Genomic DNA, 11,091 nt, shown 5'->3' with positions numbered 1-11,091 from the left:
TTGTAAACATGAGCAATAACATTCTGTCTTTAACTCTGCTGGTAGATTAACCATTGTGCTTTTAATTGAGATAGTACTATTTAATTGTTAACATTGTGAATATAGTGATTTTGTTTTCTAAAAGTGCAGATAATGAAAATTGGAACAATTAAAATATCAAGGGCTGCATGACCCAGACATCACTAAAAAAGAAGACTAAATTACTGTGCTATTTTAATGACAGATGGAAGGGTATATCAAAATAGACTTAGGAAAGTAAATGCTAAAACAGAACATATTGCACAATATGGAGAAAATAATCTAGAATTAGGAATGGTAGAGAAGGTGATGTGGAAGCACATATAAAGATTGACTCTTCCAATTATAGACACTTTTTTCTAAATCAGTATGCCCGCCCCCGCCCCGACACACACACACATTTTCTGAAAAGACACCACACTCAGTTAAAAATAATGGCAGTTGAATTAGCTTGGGTATACCAAGCAAATGAACTTGCATTACCATATAGTTTTTCTGATTGCTGTATGAAACTTAACAAAATTATATTCCATTATCTGGAAGATGAAACTAAAACATCCTGTGGATGAACAAAAGAGGGAATTTTTATAACAAATGTGAACATAAGAGTGCATATATTCTTTTGAATCAGTGTTTCAGGTTTCTTCAGATGTATTCCCAGAAGTGGAATTAATGGGTTATAAGGCAGTTACATTTTTAACTTTTTGATGAATCACTGTGTTTTTCATAGTGGCTGCACCAATCTACATTCCCACCAACAGTGCATGAGGGTTTCCTTTTCTCCACAACCTTGACTACACTTGTTTGTTGATATATTGATGATAGCCATTCTGATAGTTGTAAGGTGATATCACATTGTGGTTTTAATTTGCATTTCTCTGATGATTAGTGATGATGAGCATCTTTTCATATGTTGATTGGCTATCTGTATGTCCTCTTTAGAAAAGTGTCTGTTCAGGATTTTTGCCCATTTTTTAATTGTATCGTTTGTTTCTTTGATGTTGAGTTCTATAAATTTTGGGTTTTAATTCCTTATCATTGGCAAATATGTTCTCCTGTACAGTGAGTTGTCTTTTGTTGTTGTTGTTGTTGTTGTTGTTGTTGTTGTTGTTGTTTTCAGTTTATCAGCAGCCTATCCAGGTTCTAGCCAGGTTCTCTAGCCAGGATCTCCAGCCAGGTTCTATGTTTATTGTCTTGTTACATCTGTATTTATACCAGTTGATTTTAATCCTATCAATTCTATCCCAAAGGTTAGGGCGTTTCTTATCTCCATTCCAAAGTTACTCTATTGTTCTATTAAGCTACAAGGAAGTAACTGAAAGAGATTATCCTAAGTAAAGATTATGTAGCTTAAGTGTGATTGTTCGTAGTTAATGTGATTAATTACCCACCTGGCACTTAGTTAAGGGGTTTTATTCCCTCCTTAACTCCAGGGAAAAATCCTCACCTGGAGAAACAACCTTTCTCGGGGAGGTGTCCTGTTTAAAACACATAGTGCTAAGAGGGGGAGCAAACATTTGCCATATACGCCAGGTCCCTTGAAACATAAGCTGTGCAGATGTTTCTTCCCTGCAGTGACTGTGTCAAGCAGCAAGGGTGGACTGGCTTCCGGCAAATTCCCCCTTTTTTATTTTTTAAATGATAGCGTGTGTAAATCAGCAGCCACCTCTCGGATTGGGTTCTTTAAGACTCAGAAGAAGACTGACAAGCAATGATAGGGAGCATAGCAATAAACATAGTGGATGGAGTGCACAAGGAGCCTTGTTCCTGTAGAACAGTGGTTCCCAAACTTATTTGGCCTACCGCCCTCTTTCCAGAAAAAATATTACTCAGCGCCCCCTGGAAATTAATTTTTTTAAAATTTTAATAGCAATTAAACAGAAAGATATATGTATTAATGTTTCTACCTTTTTCGTAAAATATAGTAAAGAAAGGTGTAAATTAGAAACATTGAAGTTTGAAATTATGAAACTATTTATTGAACTCAGAATAGAAAGGTAATACAAAAAAAGTTAAAACAAATGCACCTGTGGCCATCACCGACCCCCTGGATCGCTGCAGCGCCCACCAGGGGGCGGTAGCGCCCACTTTGGGAATCACTGCTGTAGAAGGTTGCTGGCCTCTTCAGCCAAGGGATTTCAGCTGTCCTCAAGTTGGTGGTTTGGTTGTCCTTGTTGATCTGGCTAGCAGGCGGTGTCATTGGCGACGGGCTTCCCGAAGCATCAGTGCGTTGAAGGGCTGGATCAAAGGGTCCATCAGGGCCGCGCTTGATGGTGGTGTTGGTGTCTGGGGAGGAGTCAGCTGTGCCCTCTGGGTCGGCCGATATTTTTTTTCTCTCCATGTTTGAGGCCAAGCGTCTCTGCCTAGCTATGGAATTGTGCTAGACAGAGATAGTTATGCATCAATTGCTTTAAGCAGGGGGAACGACAATAAAACACTTCAGTTGTATTGTAACAGTTCCTGCATTCTTTTGGTTTTGTTGATGGTTTTCTTTGCTGTGCAAAAACTTTTTAGTTTAATATAGTCTCCTATTTGTTTATTTTTTCCTCTGCTTCTCTTGCCTGAGGAGATATATAAGAAAAAAAATATTTCTATGAGATATGTCCAAGATTTTACTGCCTATGTGTTCTTCTAGGATTTTTATGGTTTTACTTCTTACATTTAAGTATTTTTATCCATTTTGAGTTTATTCTTGTGTATGATGTAAGTTGGTGGTCTAGTTTCTTTTTCTTTTTTTTTTTTTTTTGCGTGTACCAGTCCAATTTTTCCAACACCATTTATTGATGAGACTGTCTTTACTCCATTGTATGTTCTTGCCTCCTTTGTTAAATAATAATTAACCATAGAGGTGTGGGTTTATTTATGGGATCTCTGTTCTGGGTTTATGCCAGTACCATGCTGTTTTGATTACTATGGCCTGTAGTATAGCTTGATATCAGGTCCTTAACCAATAATATTTGGTGCTATCCTCTTTAAGAGATGAGGCCAGCCCTGGCCAGTGTGGCTCAGCGGTTGAGCATTGACTTATAAAGCAGGAGGTCACAGTTCAATTCCCAGTTAGGGCACATGCCCAGGTTGTAGGCTCGATCCCCAGTGTGGGGTGTATAGGAGGTAGCTGATCAATGATTCTTTCTCATCATTTGCCGGGAGCCAGTCCATCCTTGCTGTTTCAAGGGACCTGGCATATATGGCATACTGTTCTTAATATGTTTGCTCACCTTCTTGGCACTATGTGTTTTAACCAAGGTCACCTCTCTGAGAAAGGTTGTTTCCCCAGGTAGGGATTTTCCCCTGAAGTTAGGGAGGGAATAAAACCCCTTAACTAAGTGCCAGGCGGGTAATTAATCACTTTAACTACGAACAATCATGCTTAAGCTACATAATCTTTACTCCCTGGAATGGAGATAAGAAATGCCCTAACCTTTGGAATAAAGATTGATAGGATTGGAATCAACTGGTATAAATACAGATGTAACAAGACAACAGGACACAGAACCTAGACAGAACCTACACAGAACCTAGACACAGAACCTACACAGAACCTAGAGACAGAAGAACTTCGCTGGAGAGAACATGGCAAAAGATCCTGGTCAGAAACTGGAGACAGAACCTAGAGACAGAACCTAGCGAGAGAACCTGGCTGAAGAACCTAGAGACAGAACCTGGCTACAGAACCTGGATAGAACATGGCAAGAGAACCTGACTAGAACCTGGTGACAGACCCTAGCTGGAGAACCTAGACAGAACCTGGCTGAAGAACCTGGCTACCGAACCTGACAACAGAACCTGACTGGAGATCCTAGATAGAACCAGGAGAGAGAACCCAACCATGCTGGTCAACTGAACGCTGCCTGAACCTGGCTGGAGAACCTAGCGAGGGAACATGGCTACAGAACCTGGCTGGAGTTCCTAGCTGGAGATCCTGACTAGGCTGCTGATCAACTGAACGCTGTCTCCGTGTCATTCCTTCTTCGCCGACTCCGTCCACACCTTTGGGGACCCCTGGACCTGCTGGGGTTGGACCCCAGCAATCATTGATGTTTCTATCTCTCTCTCCCTCTTCCTTCCTCTCTGAAATCAATAAAAAATATATTTGAAAACTGTATACATGAGACTGCTTTATATAAAATAAAAAATTCTAACTTTTGATTTGACAGTTTATCTGTATGTGTATATGCAGGAAACCACTGCATACCAGCACTATCATGAATGTGTACCAAGGAACACAGGAGGCCAATGGACCTTGAGCGTTAGCAGGGCTTAGGCTAAGCACTGATTGTTCTATTGTTCATGTTGAGATTCTGGTGGATCGAAGCAATTTCCCAACCTGATAACCTCCAAGTAAATATTTACTGGACCTTACTGATCTTTACTGACCTTTGAGACTATCTGTCTGCTATGTGTTAGGTCGGGGAGAGCCCAGGATCGGATACATGCAGACATGTGACGAGATAATGGACTACCCCTGGCATTTCTAACAGATCAGCATGCCAGACACGGATACTGGCTTCTCCACGACCCCCACACAGATACTGACTCCTTCCTGAATACCTTGCTGACCCCCAGCAGCTGAAACTTCCTCAGCTAAATACCTCAGCTCATGTCCCCGCCCCTCACCCACCGCAGTATAAAAAAAGCGCCCCCCTCCCTATTCGCGTGAATCCACGTGCCCTGTCCTTGGGGGTATGTGGGTCTCCCGGGGACACAGAATAAACTTTCCTTCCTTCTTTCCTTCCTTCCTTCCTTCCTTCCTTCCTTTTCTGATCAACTCTCTATTTCCTTCGCCACCTCCTGAGCCACCTAACCTAACACTATGTGCTTGCTGTGCTTTACTGAAGGCAAGATGTGTATGTAAAACTGAGTAAAAAGTGGAGAAGGCCAGGACTCCATGTGTCTCTTCAAGAAAGAGACTCCACCTGGCCCCCACCCCTTAATAATTCATATTTTTGTTTAGCATTTTCATTTGTGCATCAGCCCCTCCTTCAGATCCTGAACCTCCCCGTGCAGGTCATGGCAATTGGCACCTTGAACGGGGACTGGAGGAGAAGATTCTCCTGAGCAAATAACAGAGTGAAAAAGGAAAAGTGGAAACTCACCAGTGCACAAAGCCCATGCCAGCTTCGGAGTCGTGACTGTGAGTGTACATAAGTGACTGGGGATGTTTCTGGAATCAGCCAGGTTATAATGGGGAAGAATTCGAGTAAAGGGGAAAAAACATTATTGTATACTTTTGGCTTGCATGCTCAAGGATAAAGGAATTAAAGTGTCAGAAAGTATTCTCTTACAGTTTTTGCATATTATCATAGAGTATAATCCTTGGTTCCCTGATGCTAGAACACTAGACCTTGATCAGGCTCAAGGAAAACAAGTGCCCTTGTCATCTTTAACTATGTGGGCTCTTGTTCGAGCTGTATATTGCCCACTTCATATTGAGGATCAAAAGCCTACAGAACGCCAGGAGGATTTGCCAGCACACCCTCCTCCTCCTGAAGTAGAGCCTGTAAAGCCTATAATACCTAAGGCCCCCGATCTTCCACCTCTGGTGTGGGAAGGCTCATCAACTAGAGAAAATGGGGCTAACAGTCCGTTTACAAAAGGACTCAATGCTTTGTCTGAAAATTATCATATGATGCGTTGTGACTGGCATGTTTTAGCTAAAATGACTTTAGATGCCAGTCAATGCTATGGAGAGCAGAATATGATAAGACCTGTAAACAACAAGCTGTGGGTGTTCACTGGGACCCTACCTGGGAGCCCTCTGGGCTGCATTCTGGCTGTAAGTCCCAGGCAATGTAAAACATCTGAAAGATCTGTGGACGAAAGGGGCCACATGCTGACCGGACAAGCTCAGGAGAGGCCTGCATGGCAGTTTTGCAGACTCGAGACCTAAAGTAACCACAAAGGATGGTCTGAAATTAAACCTTAACCAAAAGCAGTTATGGTGGGCAGTTCCGTCCTAAGCCGATATCCTCACTGATAAGGTCAACCTTTACTGTAGCTGAGCCTATCTGTCTTTTTGCATCTATGATAACATACCCTTGAAATGTCTGGGTAACTTGTGATTTCCCTGTATCTGGAGCCCCTGGGGCAGGGCCAGGTGTGCTGGGCCCAGGACAGATGCAGCAGAGTCTTTCATTTGTCATGTTAATTGTGCCTGCACCCACCTAAGTATGTGTCCATCATTTTACTTTTTATCCTATCACAGAGGTTTCCCCTGCTTCGCTTGATCCCACCTCCTTAAATCTGTCACCAATGAATTTCATGTATAAATATGGATGTAACCCTGCCGTTCTCCGGAGCACTATCTCAATTCGTTGAGGTTCTGCTTCCTGGCATATGTTGACAGTTTGGCTCAAATAAACTCACAAAAATTCTTTACAGGTTTCAATGGGTTTTTTTTAACGTTAACATTAATTGGCGTAGTCACAGCAGGATTCCAAAGAAACTCACCCAGGACCATCCCTTGGACTTTGACTCAGTGCTAGGATCCAGCAAAGGGCCCATTGAGCCCGCCGGTTCTCCGCCCATTGGGTGAACGTGGGTGAGTTTCTCTTGGATCCAGAACCTTCCCTTCCTTTGGTCGAAGGCCGGACTTTATTTGAGCTGTTTAATATCCTCGAGGTGGAACCAGGATTGCTAGGACCCCAGGTTAAGGGTTGACAGAACCCAGGCTAAGGCAGGACTGGAGTAAAAAAAATGGGTGGCTGGATTTGATTTCGGCTCTTCAATTGGTTTTGCTTTCTGAGAGTCTGAGCAAAAAAGAAAACCTTCGCTGTATAAATGAGAGCTGAACTCGTTCAGCTCCGATGATAAGGGGCAACATTTCTCTTTAGAATATTTTGACTCTGGGATGTTCTTAGGTGACTAAGAATTTTTGTGGAGGTTTCAGAAATGCTGGAGCCCCATAGGGAAGTTCCGACACAACTGTAATTAACTAAATGGCTTAGCTAGGGGCCTCCTTAAGGCTTGGTCTGCCCGGGCCCTAAAACTTTCCTGTGGTTTTAGACAGCCAGAGAGAAACTGAGGCCACATTTGACCCACTGCATAACATGTCTAGAAAGTTTGCTCAGACTCTACAGATATTCAATAATACTAAAGAAAATTAACATGGGAAATTGTGCCTCTAAGGCCAGAAGCTCCCGTGACCCCAGCCCTCATTTAATACTCCTGATAGGAAGCCTTTACTTGCAAGTACTTGACAGAAATGGGAAGATTTAATTATTATTTTATTTTATTTTTGCATCAAACTAAAAATTTTATGAACATCAAAAGAAACCATCAGCAAAATAAAAAGGCCATTTACAGAAATGGGAGACAATATTTGCAAACTATATATTAGATATGGGATAAATATACAACACATATAAGGAACTTATATGATTCAATAGCAGAAATAAAACCAACAAAAAAAGCACAAAACAAAAAAATAATCCGATTTAAAATGGGAAAGGACCTGAATAGACATTTTTCTAAAAAAGTCATACAAATGGCCAATAAGTACATAAAAATGTGTTCAAAATCATTACTCATCACGGGAGAGGAATTCTAAACCACAATGAGGTATCACCTCACACCTTTTTAGATGGCTATGAGCAAAAAGTCATGAGCTAAGTGCTGGTGAGGATACACAAAAGAGTGAACCCTTGTGTATTGTTGATGGAAATATAAATTGGTATAGTTATTATGAAAAACATATGGATGATCCTCTGAAAATTAAAAATAGAATTGTATGATCCAGCAATCTCACATGTGTGTATATATATATACAGTATATATATATATATATATATATATATATATATATATATATATATATACTAGAGGCCTGTTGCACAAAAAGATTCGTGCAATAGGCCTCCCTTCCCCTGGCTGCCGGCACCAGTTTTCCTCTGGCACCTGGGACCCAGGCCTTCGCTCTGGCCGGAGCCACCTTCAGTCTTTGCTCCGCCGCATTGCGCCTGTGTATGCAAATTAACCTCCATCTCTGTTGGCGGTTAATTTGCACATCCCGCTGATTAGCCAATGGGAGGCGTAGCGAAGGTACTGTCAATTACCATGTTTGTCTATTATTAGATAGGGTATATATATATATATATACATATATATATATATGGAAGAAATTAAGTCACTATATCAAAGAGATATCTGCATTCCCTTGTTTATTGAAGTATTATTCACCATATCCATGATATAGAAACAACCCAAATTTCCTTTGGCTGATGAATAAATGAAGATAATTACATGTCCTATCTAATAATATACAAACATGGCAATTAACCGCACCTCTGACACACCTCCCATTGGCCAATCAGGGCGATATGCAAATTAACCGCCAACCAAGATGGCGGCCGGCAGCCAGGCAGCTGAAGCGAACAGGAGGCTTGCTTGCTCCAGCGATGGAGGAAGCCAAGGTTCCCCGCCTGCCGCTGCCGGCCTCTGAACTGCACTCTAAGAAACAATGTTGCAATTATAGAAGCTAAACAAACCCCAGAAACCTGCTTTCAGCCAGCTGGGCCTCAGAGCTGGAGCTGCAACAGTGTTTCAATTATAGAAGCCAAACAAACCCAGATATCTGCTTTCAGCAGCCAAGGTCTCAGAGCTGGAGCCTAGCCTCAGAGCTAAAGCTGGCTCTCAGTTCCAGTGACTGCCGGGGTCCAACCCCAGCAGGTCCAGGGGTTCCCAAAGGCGTAGATGGAGTCGGTGAAGAAGGAAGGACACGGAGACAGTGTTCAGTTGATCAGCAGCCTAGCCAGGATCTCCAGCCAGGATCGCCAGCCAAGTTCTGGTCTGGATCTCCAGAGAGGTTCTGCTCGATTTAATTAGAAAATATTAACTGAGAAATGGCTAAAATGCAGTTTGGGGTATCTATGTTAATATTTTGCATGCAAAAATTAGAAAATGCTGGCTCTGAAATTAAACTGAATGAGTACATGGGAAGCATATCTTGATTTGGAAATTGGAAACTTCTAGAGAAAAGCACAGGAAAAATTTATTCTGATAAGATGGAAATTAATAAAATTTTAGAGACTGTCTCAGAACTATTCTGAAGTTAATTAATATCTACTCCTTGTTTTTCCTTTAGCCCATTGTTTGTTTGTTTTTTGAATAGTCCATTGGGAATATACTGAAATTCTAGAGAGGGGAAGTTCCTGAAGCAGGGACAAAAGACACTGCTTTGGTAGTTTCTAATACTGGACATTCTCTGCTGTAAACTTTAGTGTGTTCTGTGTGCCTTGATGTTTTTGTGTCTTTGTTGTAGTGAAATAGGAAAAAAAATTTAAATGTCTTTCTATTAATCATGACTTTGGGAAAAATACGCCATTTGAGTCATTTGCTGAAACTTCCCCAAAGCGGGATGTGGGGAACGAAAGAAGGCAGCACATGGTGATCCAATATGGACGCCTCCTCCCTGAGTGTTATAATTTAAAGTCTCCTTGTAATTGAAAAGTTCTACAAAATTTAAAAATGTGTCTGGCACTTCTGTTCACATGTAAAGAGAAAAGCTGGTTTAAAACTAATGGGCGCAATTGTCCTGTTTTTGGACATGATGTATACAATTCAGAAAATCAAAATAACTTTTCCACTGTTAAGCAAAGCAAATAGGTACCATACTTCATTCCCCACTGGTTTTATGTACATGAGTCAAATCATGGACTCATCTTTACTAGTTAGGGGATTGTACTGCCCCCTAACTACAAGTAGTTTGACCGAATTAATTTTTCTAAACTGCTAGTTTGGCACATTTAATTTTCATTTACTCACCCCACTTCTTTTAGGGGAATTCTCTATTCTGTTCCTGCTCTCCTGTCTCCCAGCACATCTAGCCCCACTTGTCCCTGGACTTTCTCACTGGCTAGAAAAAAAATGTTCTTACAGTTACCAAGTGCCCTAGTGCCACGGTCCCCATCAGTACTGTCCTCACTGAAGTCCAGTTCCCTTCCTGAGGGCGTTGAGCCTCCTCCTGGCCTGCATGGAGCCCAGGCTAGGGATCTCACGGGTGAGGCCGCTGGCTGCCAGGATCAAGGCCATTTCCTGGTGCAGGAGCTGGGAGTGGTGTACCCAGGTCTGGATGCCATCAGCAGGGCGACAGTGTATAGTCCTTTTCAAGTTGGCGTGAGTCCTTGGGAAGTGAGCTTCTTTACCCACACCGAGTCCCCAGGCTGGAAAGGATGTACAGGGTCCGAGGTGGCACTGGCAGGGAGTCTCGAACAAGCTTATGGGTGGCTTGTAATTTCTATAAGAGATCACTTCCAAGAAAGGGGTACAGGCATTCTGGCAAATACAGGAATTCATGAACCACCTGGTGGCCACCTAACTGACATCAGCGGGGGTGGCAGAACAGTCTGCAGCTGTGGTCCTGGTAGCTCCAGTAATGGTGACTTCCTGCCCTGATAGGGGTGCTACCTTCTGAGTAACTACCAAGTGCTCTGCTCCTGTATCAACCATAAAGTTCACAGTCTGGCCCCCGATTTTCATTTCGACCATCGGCTCATGGGGGTCCATTTGGAAAGAGCCCAGTCTGTCCTAGTCAGAGTCAGCTGTTGCCAGTCCGAGGAGGTCTGCCTCAGGCGGCTCTGGCCAAAAGCGGCTGGGTGGTTTGGATGGCCTTGCCAGCTTCTTCTGGCCTGCTCCTGCCCTGCCTGCCTCTTCACTCCTGCTACTAAACCTTACTCTGTCCCTTCTTACACGCAGAACCAGACCCAAGGCAGCAAGGTTTGAGCAATTTTAAAATTCCTTAACATACATTCTAAAAGAACTAATCAAAATAAGGCTTATTTTCTAACTTCATTTGTCCTTGGGTATAGACAGCAAATGACACTAATCAGATTGACATAACCTTTGTTTAGGGAGGCAAATGCAAATCATTTACTCCCAAGTGTCATTGGTTTAGGGAAGATGGGATTTCTGCTCAGTTTCCCTATTCTACTTGTCCCAGCTTACTGGCCTATCATGCATTCAACTCTTTCAACATTTCTCTTTTCCTTCTCATCACATAAAAAACCTTCACAAATTTCACACTTTCAAATTAGCCTTCAAACCTTCTTTCTATGTCCTTCAAAAATGCTTAACCGT

The 11,091-nt window shown here is 42.3% G+C and overlaps 1 protein-coding gene and 1 non-coding gene across 2 annotated transcripts in view; one reads left to right on the top strand and one right to left on the bottom strand.

Annotated features, from left to right (window-relative positions):
* Positions 1-2,357: 2,357 nt before the first annotated feature.
* On the bottom strand, positions 2,358-2,484 carry LOC118654845. The gene has a single exon (XR_004967104.1). It is a non-coding gene; the product is annotated as a small nucleolar RNA SNORA63 (small nucleolar RNA).
* Positions 2,485-5,407: 2,923 nt separating this feature from the next.
* NXF3 (nuclear RNA export factor 3) overlaps positions 5,408-11,091 on the top strand; it is a 37,051-nt gene continuing 31,367 nt past the window's right edge. The window contains 1 exon segment of the mRNA XM_036304136.1: positions 5,408-5,794. Coding sequence (XP_036160029.1) covers positions 5,408-5,794 — 387 coding nt within the window.

Source organism: Myotis myotis, unplaced genomic scaffold, assembly GCF_014108235.1.
Source record: "Myotis myotis isolate mMyoMyo1 unplaced genomic scaffold, mMyoMyo1.p scaffold_m19_p_4, whole genome shotgun sequence".
NCBI classification, from domain to species: domain Eukaryota; kingdom Metazoa; phylum Chordata; class Mammalia; order Chiroptera; family Vespertilionidae; genus Myotis; species Myotis myotis.
Note: the sequence above shows the minus strand (reverse complement) of the source record. Positions and strands in the feature narration are given on the sequence as shown.